The 16304-nt window shown below is 48.8% G+C and overlaps 1 protein-coding gene across 1 annotated transcript in view; it reads right to left on the reverse strand.

Moving 5' to 3' along the window:
- The window catches only part of Dlgap2 (DLG associated protein 2), a 154926-nt gene that overhangs the window by 8541 nt on the left and 130081 nt on the right, over positions 1-16304 (reverse strand). The window contains exons 7-10 of the mRNA XM_038326895.1: positions 15946-16295; positions 15004-15045; positions 8052-8137; positions 6013-6428 (exon numbers count right to left, since the gene is read on the reverse strand). Coding sequence (XP_038182823.1) covers positions 6013-6428; positions 8052-8137; positions 15004-15045; positions 15946-16295 — 894 coding nt within the window. The remainder of the gene's footprint in view (positions 1-6012; positions 6429-8051; positions 8138-15003; positions 15046-15945; positions 16296-16304) is intronic.

Here is a 16304-nt window from a genome sequence, read left to right on the forward strand (position 1 = left end):
AAAAGAAACATTCTACATATACCAGATACTGGTATCAGAATGTTTGAGCTGATAGGCCAGCTGCAGCTGCTCCCGTATCCTTTTCCTTAGCCAGACACGAAGACAGAGAGCGGATGCTCAGACCAGTGCTAGAAGGCTCTGAAGACAATGCTGGAGAAATAGTGGGCTGATGAGAGAGGGAGTCAAGACTAGGAGACTCAGAGGCCAATCGCAGGGCACTGGGCAGAGGGCATGCTTCACCTGTTCAAAGCCAGGGGTGCCCTTGAATATCATGCGCTCTTGAAAGTGATTAAACACTTCTTATCTGGGTGTGTTTTCTCCCCTCCCTCCCTCCCTCCCTCCCTCCCTCCCTCCCTCCCTTCCTCCCTCCCTTACTTTCTCCCCTCTTCTCCTCCTCCTTCTTGTAGATTTTTATTCTCTAAAAATCGATCATGGAAAATTCCACATTTGTGGAAATGAGAGAGAAGAACCCAGCGAGCACCTCTGTCTGCATCTCTCCATCCCAGCCAACAGCCGAGGCTGCGATGCTTCATGAGCCACCCGGAAGCCATGCTTTAACCCACACTTCACTCTCACCGTATCGAACCGCACACATCCTCTCTTCTGAGCACGTGTCACTCGCCTGCTATGGTCTAAGTCTAGATTGCCTCTAGGATGTTCAAAAAGGTAAACCCCGGAACATTTAATCACTGAGTGAATGCGACCACACTGGACTCCTTTCCGCCTCAAGAGAATGGAGGTTATAGGTCTTGATCTGTGGATCTCCATCAGACTGTGATGGGCAGAAAGGAAGGGGAGAAAGGCTGGGATATGGGGACCCTTGGAGGTGGCTCAGGTCCAATATCCCTTTTTAGAAATGCTTGAGGAAGGAGGGAGGTGAACTGCAGATTATTTTGGATTTGGGGATATTTGCTCATACATAATGAGACCTTGAGGGATGGGACCCAAGTTTAACCACCAAATTCACTTAAACGTCACTATGCCGTCTACGCATGCCGGCAGGTGCTTCCTACACATCAGCTTTCGCGTGTTCATGCTTTGCCTGCGGCCTGTCCCATGAGGCCAGGTGTGGAATTTTCCACTCATTGAATCATGCCACTGCTCAAGGTGTTTTGAATTTGGGATTTTCAAGTTTGGGTTCAGGCCTATAGTGAAGGGAGAGGAGGATGCAGGGATAGGGAGGTGCCCGTGAGCAGGACTTTTGGACAGAAAAGCACACAATCCCCCATGCACACCCAATGCCCTGCAGGAGCATGATTAACAGTCTTAGTGTCCAGAAGGTGAATATTTTGCTTCTGGAAGGTGGGGTTTCTGTTTCACTCTATGCTGTAACACAAGTAACTGATAATATCAGAAGGGCTCATTCTCATCAAACGTGAGCCATAAAATCAGAGAAGCCACGGATGGATGTGTTTGCTTTACTAAGTCCATTTCTTTAAATTGTAACAAAAAGCTGATTCTTTCTACCAAATTTGAAGCTTATATGCTTAATCTTTGTGTTCCCCTGAAAACGGAATTCCGTGGAGGTATCCATATAAGACTGTAACTCATAATCTTTAGCACAACGTGAATACACGGCACCTCTTGGCATGGACTAAGGTGGAGCTGTTATTGTCGCAGGTGTACACTAAGCTCTGCCGGGGAGATAAAGCTTGGTGGATCCCAGCTAACGAGCAGCTGCTAATGGCAGGTGAACTTGGCCTCTTCGTGAATGGGAGCGATCCTATCTGAGGCCTATACTGTAAATAGCCTCCTGTAATTGCAGGGAATTTGAAGTGAAAATTCAATTTATTCTTTACCACTCTGCTTGCTGAATTTTGTCAGAGGTTCAACAGTGTCCTCTTAAGAGCTGCAGATAAGAGCCGGCACTCATCAGCATGCAAATTCTCAGAGAACCTGATGGTACCCAGGCCTTTGGTGCACACAAAAAATTTGATTAGCTAACTTGGCTCTTGGAATTTATTTTCCACATGTCTCGTTTAATTTCTAATTCTATGAAAATTTGCTAGGAAACGCCAGCACCATATTCTGAAATTCCGAGTGGACTTTAGAGAATCTGCAGAATTGAAAGGATTGTCTGGTGTTGGCAGCCTCTCCTCGGATCCCCTGGTGATGAATTCTGCAGTGCAGGAGGTAGGCACTGCTCCCATCAATGTCCCTTCAGGTCCCAGGCCTGTCTCTTTCAGGTCGTGAACATATAACTTGGGTGTCTGGCTCCCCACACCCTTAGTTAGACTCTGGTCGGCTGATAGCATTGCCAGCCTGGCCCCCAAACTGGACATATGCTCTGGCCTGGCTCCCCTGAGAAGTCTGTAAGCAGTGGGTATCCCCTCAGCTTACAAAGGGACAGGCTGATAATGCGCACGCATCCTCCCTATACTTAGTGCTGCCGCCTGTACCCTGGAATCTGGTCTGCACAGAAGCCATCATTACTCCCACTCTCTTCCAGCTGCTTCAGATGTCCTGGCCAAGCAGTGGCAGGGATAGTTTCTCTTCAGCGTTGTGCTCCTTACCCGTGCTCTGTTTATCATCTTCCTGACACTGTTAGAGCTTACATGAATAAGCCCTATAAGTGGACATGCCCACCCACACACATTTGTACCCCTCGTGGAAAACGGCCTGGGAAACCCCGTGGCAGGCACCTGTCCCACTTTATGATTATGTGACTGTGACACTGGTGGTTATTTGTCCTGACTGTGAGAGGGGACTGGGGATGACTGACCTCTAAAGGGGCTCCCTGATTGCCTGGCGCTCCTGGCATCCAACTGGGGAATGATCAAATGAGCAGATGTTGGGGGGTTATTTAGATCAGGAACCCCAACACCCATCACTGGCATGACTGTACGTGTGCTCCTGTATGGGTCTTGAGAGACCCAGCTCCGTGCAGTCACTGAATAAGGTACTTGGGACATTTTTCTTTGTTTCAAAAGGCTTAGTAAGTTTTGGTTTTAATTCATGTCCTCACCTGTTTGTTTTAATTAAGATGAAAACCCCTACACTCTAGTTTTACAGCCGTCTTCGGCATCTCCTAAATATTTCCATTTTCGTAACTATGAGGCCTGCACAATAGGACTCAACCTGAACCAGTTTGTATTTGGCTCAGGCTAGCCTTTATTAGCCACACGGCACTGAGTAAAACCGGATCCATTCATTCAGTTCAGTGAACTGTGATTACAAAATTATAGTTTGGGCAAAAATTATTTCATGTAATGGAAATTTCAATACTCAGAGCTCAGAGTTTTGGCTTAATAAGCCATTTAATTTAATCTTAATTTTAAAAGGGTGGAGACTGACGACTGTTGCTAAAATAGGAACTAGACTTGGAGGTTATCTTACTTTTAAACATTATCAGGGAAGCATGAATGCGGCTAACCCTGGGAGAGCTGCACGCGCTAGTCACACAGGGGGAGATGCAGTTAGAGCTGTGCCATCCCTGCTTAGGAATGTCCAGGAGTTTAGAATTTAGGGACATCAGAGCTTCTACTCCCTGTCCCCTGTGCTCAAGGCTTACAGTGTGGAAGTCACACTCAGTGGAGAAAGAAACATTAAGTCAAACATTCAGCAGCTGTTTCAGGGTTAGGGCCATGCGATGCTCCCAGCCTACACCTGAGGGCACAGACCAGTGTCCTGACATTCTGGAATTGCTTATAGGAGATGGGGAGGGCTGTAGATGCTGCTGTTCAGTAAGCTTGCCCTCTTCCCCGCCTCTTTCTTCCCAGTTCTGGTTTGCAGAGGTCTTTGTGTGAAGGTACCAAGAAGGTGTAAAACACAACAACTGTGATCTCAGCATTCAGAGACCCAGAAGTCTCCAGGACAGCGCATAGGCAACCCTTGAGAGACATCGATCTTGTCGTCATGGTACAGAATGATACTTCTGCCAGGCAGGTGTGAAGGGCAGTGCTTCTACGCTCTGCGTCTCTTTTGTGTGACTGCAACTGCTTTCTGGACCATATAGCACAAGTATAGCACAAGTCCACACTGTCCACAAAGACACTTGGGAAGTTTCTGCATGGAAAAACGCCTCTTGGATAGCGAGTTTTTGAAGAATTTTAGCTACACTTCTCTCATTATCCTCATGTCTTGTTTCTCCAGTCTATGGCTTCTCCTGGTCCTTCCCCTCTCACCCCTCCCTTCTGTGCCAAAACCTACTCATTCTTGTATGATTTTGGCCTAAAGAGAGTGGCTAGCCCATGCGAGCACTCATTGAACACCCGCTGACCAAAGACATCACTAATAAAGAGTCCAGAAGAGGACACTCACATTCCCCTAAATGTTAAGAGGTGGGGGCATTTACTTTGATCTCTAGTTGGCCCAGAGGAGCCTTCCCAGAGCCAATGGCTGTCAGGCACACATCCCACACGCTTCAGAGCTGTGACGCTGGATCGTGTGACCCCTGCAGCTACGTACGAGTGCTTCTGTGGTACGACAGGCATTGCACAGTTTTCTGGGATGCCCCCAGAGAGAAGAACAACCTGTGACCATGCTCCATCTCTGTATTTCCACAGCCTTGCCCCAATGACCTATCAGCCTCAGAATTCTCCCTGGACCACAAATGGTGTCGACAGCAGTGGTGAATGGAAAAGACAGACTGTGTCGGGGGCAGAGGATATCTCCAGAAACAGAGCAGTCACGCTCAGAACTGTGAATGTGTGAGGCAGACACTCAGCATGGGGCTGAGCAACAGGTGACTGGAACCCCGCCTCCCCGTACCGTCCATGCTTGGCAATGTCACTTTCCATTTTATAATAGTGAGCACCAAGGCACACATGCGACATGTTTAGCATAGACCTTGGCAGACAGTGCATGGTCAATGAACGTTGCCTTTAAAGAGTGCATAACCCTTGGGAAAGTACAGTGTAGACTAAGCATGGAGAAGAAAATAAGGTGATGTCCATTACTTTACATACAGAGCAACCACTGCATCCACATTTGCATATTCAAAAGCAGATTCCCAGGAATCCCGCATTGGTGGAAGGAAAAGGCTGAAGAACCAGCCAGAGGAGGAGCTGTTCTGACAGGTTACACAGACATGCTTACGTCTTCTCATTTCTGTTTAATCTCTCCTACAAACGTGACATTGCTACAGAAAAAGCTGAGAAAAGCTGGTAGTTCTCTCTTCTTAATTTGGCTAAATTAGCTGAATCCATTTTCCTTGATCAATGTGCTTACTAATTTAAGAATTGGTGGGTTTATTAATAGAACTGCCTCATAACAATGTCAGAATAAAATATAGATAGAACAATGATTTCTGAATCCTACTCTATCTGTTCCTCCCTCTCTTTCCCTTCCTTCCCCTCACTTCTGTCCTCTCTCCCCCATCTCACTCTTTCCATCCCCCCCTTTTCTCTCTCCTCTCTCCCTCTCTTTCCTTGTCCTCTTCCCTCCCCCCATCCCCACCCTCACCCCAGCCTCTGGGAGCCACATTCACACATTAAATAACTTGATTCCATTTCTTGGTGGCGAATTTCTTTAAGTAAAAGAGAGGGAGGTAGAGAGGGAGTCTTTTACTCACTATGTGGGGTAGCAGGGACCTGAGAACCTGAGGGTTTGGACAGGCGTGCACTGGGCATGCTCAGTTGAGGGCTCTGAGGTTAGGAGAGTCCTGTTGTACCTATAGTGGGTAATTCTTGCTTTGCTTTGGTGTTCCCTTAATGTCATGTCAGGGATTATAAAAACGGACCATAATAAGAATGCTCCAAATTCAGCGATCAGGGAACTGATTAGTGAAACGAGCTGTGTAGTCCACCATTAGGGAAGGGTTAGCAGGAGCTCATACCCCACCTACAGAATGAAGCTAAACCGAAAGGTGAGCATGCCCTGCGGGGGCGAGAGCTGCTTGTCTTTCCATGTTTTATGTTGCTTCTCAGGATGGAGTGGAGGTCAGCAGAGAACATTTGGCTTTCGTGTGCTCAAATGTGGAAGGGACATTTCCCTACCGATACCGACATTCGTCCGTTTGCCTCCCTGAGAGGTTACCAGTCTGACACACTGTGGGGAAAGGCAAACTCTTACTTTCTTCCGAGAGGTCGTTCTCCTCCGCTTCTCTCTCCATCTCTTTACACCAGCCTTCCATCCTCTTCGTCTCCGTGTGCAGCAATTTCAGGAACCATGAGCCATCCCTTCGACACGGAGACATCCTCCCGGTCTCCACTGTGTCCAGTGATGGCTCCAGCCAGGGGTCGGGTGGGGGCAGGGTGGCAGTGTCCACCTGTGTCCTGTAGTCCTCCCTGTAACTGAAGAGGCCCTGCGTCCGCACAGTCCTCAGCGCCCCGTACTGGGTCGGGGTGCTGGGCTCCGAATGTCGCTGGAAGGAGGATCCGAACTGCAGGCCCTTGTCCTCCATGGTGATGTGTCCAGGGAAGCCCTCCAGCTCTAGGTCAGCCTGGACAGCCGCCGTGACGCTGTTTGAGCGCTTGAAACGACCGTGCCTGGAAAAGGAGGGAAGGAGAGAGAAGAGATGCTGCCTCGTTCCCAGACCCTTCATGGGACACTCCCGGGCCTCGGCTACACCCACTGGCAAGTTCGTCTTGTGGTGCTCCAGTGTCACTGTGAGGAACACAGGGTGTGACAACTAAATGGACTTCCACATCTACCGAACTCAAATTCTAGGTACCACCCATCTGCCATTCAAGCGGACTGAGTGGGAGAGAGCGGGCATGCCGAGGCCACCTTCTGTGTAGCTCAGTGGTTCTCAACCTTCCTATTGCTGTGACCCTTTCAAACAGTTCCTCACGTTGTGGTGACTCCCCCACAATAAAACATTTCTTTGCTACTTTATAATTATAATTTTTGTTATGAATCACAATGTAAATATCTGCTATGCAGGAGACCTGATAAGGGACCCCCAAAGGGGTCGAGACCCAAGCTGGAGAGCCACTAACCTAGAGACATACCGTGTTTATAAACTCTGGCTTATGTATAAAGCAGTGCCCTCTGTACATCTTTAGGTTATAATCTGAATTTCTTTGCAGTTCAGATCTTTCCTGTACAGTCCTGAGACCGTTCCAGGAAGACTGCCTCCAGCACAGTTCTTAGGAGAGGGCGCCTGCAGCTTTTAGTGTAGAGCCTGGCGCTTTTTGTTGCTGTATAGCTGGAAAGTATGTTCTTTACTACAAGGGAAACAATTTTCCTTCACTGCTTCAAAATGACATCATCTAGCTGGGCGTGGAAGCGCACGCCTTTAATCCCAGCACTTGGGAGGACAGAGGCAGGCAGATCTCTGTGAGTTTGAGGCCAGCATGGTCTACAGATTGAGTTCCAGGACAGCCTGGGCTATACAGAGAAACCCTGTCTTGGAAAACCATGCACATATATATATATGTATATGTGTGTATATATATATGTATATGTGTATATATATGTATATGTATATATATATGTATATGTGTATATATATGTATATGTATATATATATGTATATGTGTATATATGTATATGTGTATATATATGTATATGTATATATATGTATATGTGTATATATATGTATATATATATATATATATGTATATATATATATATATATATATATATATAAAAATGTCACAGATACACATTTGTGTTCTATCCTTTTAGGTAAAACTCTTGAAGTGAGACAATTTCAGGATGTAGCTGACATCTGGCTTGCTCTCTTCCTCCTTCCCCTCTTTCTGCCTGCCTGTGTTTCTCCTCTTTCTTCCTTCTTATTTCCAGCAATGTGAGGTGAGAAGCACGTCTGCCCTCCCTTCAGCCTAGTCTCCTTTTGAAAATGGATTCTGGATAAAGGACTTTGACCTTCCAGGGCTCAGAGCTATAATGCTATTTTAATAGGTGGTAAATTACTTTGAAAAGAATTATTCCCTTCCCTCTTACAAAAAAAAACAAGACACGACCCCTGTTCCTTCAGACTTGAACGACATAAACGGGCAGAGTATAAATGAATGGCCTGTCTCGGCAGGCAGAAGGAATGACTGACGGCCAGTGCGGGGAGAGCTGGAATCGTGCAGCCCTGTGCTTAGCAAGCAGCTGGAGGCGGGGGGGGGGGGCACAGCCACCCTGAAGGGGGGGGGAGTTACCGCTTCTCGTCTTCTACTTGCACGCCAACAGAGTGGTACTCCCGCAGGCCTCTGCTCTCCGTGTCGGAATCCGTGGCTGTTTCTACCTAATTCAACACAGAACATCTCACGTTAGACCCGAGGCAGGGGATCTGGTCAGCGACTATTTTCTTCTTGTTCATTTGCTGTAATTAATTGTGCATTTGTTTAATCAAAGCAGAAATGCACTTGACCCAGTAGAAACAGAAAGGGGGACTGAGAGAGAGAGAGGGAGGGAGGGAGGATGAGAGGATTTAGGGTATTTATGTGGCTACTGGGTTTCATTCAATTTTTACATAACTACTTGAACTCAAGGCTGCTCTTGAGCCTTTTAGACATATGCAGATCAAATTGCTTAGTTCAGCTCAGGCAAAAAAAAAAAAGTCTCTGCTGATGGCATGTCACAGGACGTGAAAGCTTGTATCACACTCTGCAGTGAAGAAGGTGAGGACGGGGTGAGCCAGACACAGCTAACAATGACACATCAGCCATTTAGGAGGAGTTTACTGATGACTGCAGCTGCACATAGAATGACACAGGAGGGACGGATGAGGGCACCTCCGGGGACATGAGGAAGCCTTGTGGCTGCTGGGATGGCCGGCAGGCTGCTCACGGTGACAACAGAAACAGGTATCCTGAAGAGACTCCTCGCTATGGTCCTGTTTGCTAGGAAGTCCTCCTAACCCACCAGGCATTGGAATGCCTGTCAGCTATGAGAAGCTGTTACGCAAGGGACCCTGGGGCAGGAAATTCTGTGAAGCCAAGGCTGGTGAAGCTGTGGAGATCCTTCCAGGCCGCCAGACAGTCTCCTCTTTTCCCACAGCACCATCTGAGGCATCTCCAGGACTGCTGAGCCCAAATCCAAATGTCATAATAGAAAAACACATTTTCTTAAAAATTGAAGTCCCTACCAGGAAGTAATCAACACCTCGTCACTGTACCCTGTGTGTTTAGGAGGAGAAACCAGGCCTGGCAGTGATCTGTGGCTGCTCCTCCAGGCCTCATGAGCCCAGGGGACGTGGACGTCATGTTTGTGTCTAATTTGCTTGACCAGGAGCCAGATACTTCCTAAGTGTTGTTGCTTATCATCCACACAAAGACTCCAGGGCTGTTCCTGGAGGACCAGGGAAGGCGAGTAGCTTGCCCAAGGGCACCCAGCTTAGCGGAGGCAGTGCTAGGATTCCAGCCCACGTGCCAGTGACCTCAGAGCTCTGCTCTGTACCCCTCATGGCCACAGGAGTCTCAGAGCTGCTGCATTTCTTATCAAAGGGTGGAGGCTGGCAACTTCCTGTCCCTGTGAGACAGCTTTACAAGGATGGAGAGGCTGGATGAGCCATCCGTGCTGCCAGGTTCTGACAGCTGGAAGGAGGGAGGGATCAGATGCAGGAAAAACATCCTGGAATGACAACCCTAACCTTCCTGTTAGGGGTCCCCATCTGCCTTCTACTTGCAAGTGGCCATGGCCCTATTCAACTGTATGTGCCTTGCTGGACATGCAATTTACTGACACCACACAAAAGACCTTGTTATAAACTAATATGTTTAAAATTCTATGTCAGGATATGGGGGCTACCACTTATTCATTCATTCATTTTTCCAGGGATAGAACTCAGGGGCTCTGCATAGACTAGGCAAACACTCTACTCCTGAATTCTATTCCAGCTCTGCCTTGTGTTTTAACTATATGCCTGTCTATGCTGTGAATGAAACTTAATTGACCTATTTGGTCTTCAACGGAGGGAGAATTTCGGTGAGGTCTAGCTTTCTGTCATAGGTCATGATGGTTCTTACAAACGTACTTGAGCGAAGTGTTGGGAACATCTTCATATGCCCTGTGGCTGTTGAGTTGTTTTTTTTTTTTTTTTTTTTTTTTTTTTACAGCGTTTGAAGATTTCATCACTTATTTTCTCGAGACCTGGTCTTACCGGGTCACTCAACCTGGTCTCAAACTCTTGCCTCAGTCTCGCAAGTTCTGGGTGATAGGCATGCACTTACGTGCCTGGATTTATATCACTAAATGTGAGCGATGAATTAGGTGAGCGGCATAAATCAACATGCATCCTCTCAGGGAGATTTCCAAGTGGAAACAACACAGATTTTTGTCATAAAAATATTGAAAATAGTTGTCTAGTTTACTTTGCTCCTGGGAATCCAGCTGAAAGAGACGGTAATACATTCTGACCCATGTGAGGTCTCCATCATAGTATTATTTGTAATGGGAAAATAGAGGCTGTGAAAGGACTCTCCAGTAAATCATTATTTAGTCATGATGATGGATGCCCTGCAATTATTTAAATGATGGCTGTAAAGTTAAAAATACAAAAAAAATGGTTTTGATGGAATTAGACGAAAGTGCATGGATTGGCAGGCATCATTGGCCACAGTGTTAGGAGACATACATATATGCCTCTGTGTTCACATACACACATACACACACACACACACACACACACAGATACACACACAGAGATACAATCATGCACACACAGAGAGACATATCCTATGCAGTGAGTAAAGAATGACAGCCAGGAAGAGGCGGCACACGTCTTTAATCCCAACACTCTGGAGGCAGAGGCAGGTCGATCTCTGAGTTCGAGGCTAGCCTGGTCTACAGAGTGAGTTCCAGGACAGCCAGGGCTACACAGAGAAACCCTATCATGAAAAGCAAAACACAAACAAAAAGAACAATACCCCCAGGTCCCCCAAGTCTTCCTTCTAATGCAAGTTACTTTTAGGGTGACCTAGAAAGGCAGAGCTTCTGGACCCTTTGAACTCCGCTCAAGCTAGCTTTAGTTCTGTTGAATTTTTGCTTCTTGTTTTAAAATGTGGAAATATCCAATACCTCCCAGGACAAAGACCAGTCAGGAGATTGGTCTGAAGCAAACGCTACCACTTTTCAGTGCCACTGAGGACCCTCAGGAGGGTCAAAGGGATGCACCCTGGGTGAGTTTGGCCAGTTTGATAGAAGTTGTCGTATGAAACCATCATAGAAAATTAAGCTGTCTATGGTAGAAGACAAAGGCGGAAGGGCTGTGACAACATGCGCCCCAAAGGAGCTCAAGATCTGCCAACATCAGAAACCCCAAGAGGAGAAACTCAGGGCGGAGGAGAGCTATTGGGATCACAGGGAAGAGAAACCAAGGAGCCTCCTGAGGAAACCCGATTACCAGTGTGGGTAAATTTAAAACATGGCACAACATGCCTGCGTATAGTCATGTCTACAAGATCCGCCTAGGATGGAGTACTAATCCAGAGGATGATGGAGAGCAGAGCCCTTCTGAATGACTCTGGGGGCAGAAGCTGTATGGGGGTGGGAGCTCCCCAACAAACAGTGAAGAACGGCATATAGGCAAGTAATTCTGAGGTGACTGAGATGTCTCACGCTCCTAGGGATGGCTACTCCCAGCTCTTGCCGGGCTGTACACAGAGGGCAGTAGTGAGCTGGAGCCATGAGGGTAGGGTGAGCATGGACCCTGTAGTGTGTGATCTGCTTGAGACATAAAGGATTCGATGGGTTTGATGGAAATGGTCTACGTGTGTCTCTGAGTGTGTGCATGTATGTCTGCATGCCCACGCGGGACCCTAATAGGGCAGAAGTCGAGGCGTTCTTTCCTGTGGCCATGTTTTCTCTCACACCAAACCAGGGTTGGCACCAAACTTTAGCAAAGCCGCCTCAGTCTGAACCTGAACTGCTGCTGGATTCTGAGGTGGAAGCCCCGAGTATTGAGATTGCTCAGGAGTACACCTGAGCTTCCATCTGAAATCTTTGCTCTCCAAACAAACAAGCTCCTTGGGCTCGCTCTTGTAAGCCTTCCTTGGAGCAAGGCAGATGTATTGCTTTTGAGATTAAACTCATTGTTTCCTTCAGGGGCCCAGCCTAAGTCCAGGAGCAAAGCAGGATGTCTTATTGAGGAGCTTGGGGGTTCCAACATAACAGTGGTGGGAGCAGTGTGCGTGTGCGCCATGTGCTGAGTACAGGGTAGACATAGTCATCTCAGTAGGACCCTCACCAGAAATTGTCACAAGGCTTCCTGAGGTGCTGCTCATTGTGACAGATTGGAAAGGACCTTGTGGCGACTGTCCTCATATCAGAGGGATGCCCAAGTCCACAGGAATGAAGACTTCCTGCCTTCTACTGAGGCAGTTTCACAAGCCCACATGGCCACACAAAATGAAGACCTTGCCACAACAGACACTCTGTAAATGGATAAAACAAAAAAAACCAAAACCAAACCAAAAACAAACAAACAGACAGGAAAGGAGTAAATAGGCCTGTCATGGTGAAGAGCGAGAGACTCAGATGACAGACAGCTTGCGGTCCAGTGACCTGTGACGTCTTCAGAGGAACAGCCTCTTCTTCTCAGCCCAGGACTGGAAACATCAGTTCCAGGTCTAGGTTAAATCCAGAGTTCTCAAGAACTGACGCTGTGCTGAGGCTGAATTAACCCAGTAGGGTTCAGCCATCTAAGGCACAGGGCGTGTGGAGTACACGTTTATTCTATGCTGAAAGGGAGGACAGGGTGACAGGCGTGGCCACGTAAAGAGCAGAGCTCAGCAGGCTCCATTGCGGTCCTGGAACCGAATATTTCAACAGTTTTCCTTTATTTTTAATTATGTGTATGTGTGCGCTTGTGTGTGCATGTGTGCACATGAGTACAGTGCCTGTGGGGGCCAGAGGTGTTGGCTCTCTTGTGAGTTGTCTGACATGCTCCTATCCTTTCCAAGGGCAGTACATGCTCTGAACCACTGAGTCATCTCTCCAGGCCCTTGGATCCTAGTTTTGACCGTATAGGGTCACATGATACCTGCAGACCAGGAGCAGTTACTCCAGGAACCAATGGGCTGTAATGTTCATTAGAGGGCAACATTTACCAACTGTACACCATGTGCATTCATGGGCTCTATCCAAGTTTCCCCAGGGAAGGAAGGTTCTGGGTGTGGTGGTTTGAAAGAAAATGGCACCCGAAGGAAGTGGTGCTATCAGGAAATGTAGCCTTGTTGGAGGCAGTGTCTCACTTGGGGCGGGCTTTGAGGTCTCTTAAGTGTCTCTCAGTGTGACAGTCAGTCGACTTCCTGTTGCCTCTGAGTTGGGATGTAACACTCTCGGCTCCAGTACCATGTCTGCCTGCCACATGCTCCCTGCCATGATGATAATGAACAGAACCTCTGAAGTATAAGGGGGCCACCCCAACTAAATGCTTTCTTTATAAGAGTTGGTCATGGTGTCTCTTCACAGCAATAAAACCCTAACTAAGATGCTGGGTAATTAGGCAGGGGTCTGGGCCAGGCAGGAAGCAGTGCCCTTCAGAGCTGGATGCCATGTTGACGGCCCTTCCCCAGAAGCCAAGGATAGAGTGCAGCTGTTCCTGGGTCAGGCAGGTTGGATAATCCCAGCAGGGTACATGAAGAATACTAAGGTAGGCTCCTTCGGTACAGCATTGCTTTCTGGTTTGTTTTTTTTTTTTTGTTTTGTTTTGTTTTGTTTTGTTTTTCGAGACAGGGTTTCCCTGTAGTTTCTAGAGCCTGTCCTGGAACTAGCTCTTGTAGACCAGGCTGGCCTCGAACTCAGAGATCCGCCTGCCTCTGCCTCCCGAGTGCTGGGATTAAAGGCGTGCGCCATTACTGCCCGGCTCAGCATTGCTTTCTGATCTGGTTTCAATTCTCCAGGCAGAGTAGCTCTGTCAGGGATGTGGGAGGTGACTCCCTGGGCTCCATCCATTATGGAGGCACTCACAGCTGTGCACTCTCAGGCAAGGCACTGACCCTCCCTGGTCAGCTGTGTCCCCTCCATTGGTGGGAATAATGACACCTGGTCCAGAGGGTCACTAGTGAGGGTTAAGGGAGGCTATGTTGGAGAGCTAGGAGCAGGGACACAGCGTAATCTTATTTACTTGTTTTGTGTCTCCCGAGCATCGGCTGGTCTCTAGGACCTGGGTGTCTATGAATGGTCTTTCACTTTGAAAGGCTACTTCTCCGAGTCTCCACTTTTACTGGTGGAGCTGGGACCTGGCCACGTCTCCTTGTTACCCTGACATTTCTGTCTCTTCCACTATGTTTGGAGTTCTGCTTTTCAATTGATTTTTATCTAGACACCTATGAAGATCCAGGTTCATGGGATTCCTTTTCTTTCTCCACTGAGAAAGGAAGTTGAGCGAGTTTAGCAGCTGGTGTCACGGCGCTCACACGTGTCTCCACTGAGCATCCACCCACCAAAAACGGTCATCCACTCCAAACCCAACAAGGAACTGAGAGCTCACTATGTACCAGGCACTGTGCTAGGTGCTGGGGAGCCAAGAGGCAGGAGGCACGGGCCCAGCCTCCATAGAACACAGTGAGAGAGGATGGAAACATTCACAGAGGCGGAGACTCAGCCAGAGGTATGCGGGGGTCCAGCTGCGAGGAGGAACCACTGTGTGTGAGCTCAGGTGCAGGGTCAGCTATGAGGAGCACCAGGAAGTGTTGTGTCCATTTGGAGCACGGTGTCCATATGAGCTCCTGAAATGGCACCCACCCCTTTTAACTGCTCAGAGGTGAGCCTTTCTCCTCAGTCCTAGGGTGGACCACGGATGGACAACTGTGGCCAAGCACCCCAGGGGGAGTTTGAAGACCTGGTGGGGAATGTGTCCTGGTGTCTCTGGAGAACTCTGGCTGTGCTACAGATGGGCCTAGGGACAGAGAAACGGCGAATGTCCCACACTCCTCCGGTTTCTAGGACCCCTCGGGCTTGCTAGTTGTGTGGGGTCAGGGCTGAGTTATTCCCAAGGGTCAGCAAGGGTTCTGTGCAACAGTGTGAAGCACCCAGCAGAGTGCCTGGCACATAGAGCCAGGACAGAGAGGTGACAAGAGCAGTCATATGAAGAATCCAAAGAAGAGAAAGAGAGAGAGAAAAAACACACTTCATGCGAACTTGGATTTGGAGATGTTGGATACTTACATCTGACCTTGGGTAGGGTTGATGATCAGGGAATTCAGAATCCTAAACAAAACAATGAAGCCACAGTGTGGAGACCTGGCTCAAGGACCCAGGCCAGTGGGCTGACACCCCCCTGGTTTCTGCCTGCCCCCCTCAGCCCCAGTCCTGTATGGGGCCATCACTTCCACCTCAGTGTACCTCGTCCTTTCAGGATGTGTGTGTGCGTGTGTGTGTGCGCGCGCACAGAATTAATCATTATGGTTTAAAGCCTGCCAGACACAGGCTGAGCAGAGATGCAAAAAGCAAGAGGCAAACGGCGTCAGCAAAGCTTGGCCCGTGCAATCAGGTCCACTAGGGCTTGGAGGAGGCCACTTGAGACCGCCTGTGAGACAGGGCTCCTGTTGTGTATTGTGTGCTTCCCTAAACCTAAGCCAGGCTCCCTGGGTCAGTTGAGGAGTGGCAGGGACAGCCAAGTAGCAGGCCTCATGGGATGGTGGGGCACCCTCGCAAGGTCTGCAATAACAAGGTGCCTCTCCTCTATGTAGAGGTCTCAAAAGGGTCCCGCTGCACACGGCCCCCGTTGGCCACACCCTTATCTCAAACCACAGTGCTTGGATCTGTTTGCCCCTTTGTTCTCCACACTCCTTGAGGACTGCGATGTTACAACAAGTCATTGTGACGGATCCCATCACCCTCTTTATAGGTATCTGCATAATCTATTCAAATCATCTACCTAGCGGTTGGCCCCGAGGACCACACCTCTGTGTGTGGGGGTGTTCCTAGGTATCTGGGCAGCACACGAGTCTCATCTCATCTCTGAGGGCTCTGCTCTGGCGTCCGTCATGCTGCAGCAGGCACAAGTGGCCTCCCATCCCTACTGTCCCGCTTCTGTGTTTAGGGGCTGTGACCTGAATTCTGACTCAGCCTACACGGTCGCCGGAGAGGGTGGTCAGGGGAGACTACCTGGACCCCGATGGAGGAGCAGCGGCTCTTGAGGAGCTCTTCAGCCTTGGACACCAGGATGGCCTTGTCAGTGGTCCTCGTGGAGCCGCCCTGCGAGTCAGTGGCATGGCGCTGAGCCGCAGCAGTTTCCAGAGCCAGATTCATGGCCTTGTTGCTGTCCAGACTGTCCATGGAGTTGTAGAGGCCACGGCTGTCTTGGGTCCACGGGGACATCCTCTGGGCCCGGCTGTCCTGGTAGGCGTCCTGTGTCGATTCCGTGCTGCTCTGGGCCGTCACTGAAATCAGAGGCTTGGAGGTGGTCCGCGGAGGCACCGGGGGAGGTGTCTTCTTGTAATTCGTGTAGGAGACGGCTATGAGAG

Source organism: Arvicola amphibius, chromosome 4 (genome assembly GCF_903992535.2).
Source record: "Arvicola amphibius chromosome 4, mArvAmp1.2, whole genome shotgun sequence".
Lineage (NCBI taxonomy): Eukaryota > Metazoa > Chordata > Mammalia > Rodentia > Cricetidae > Arvicola > Arvicola amphibius.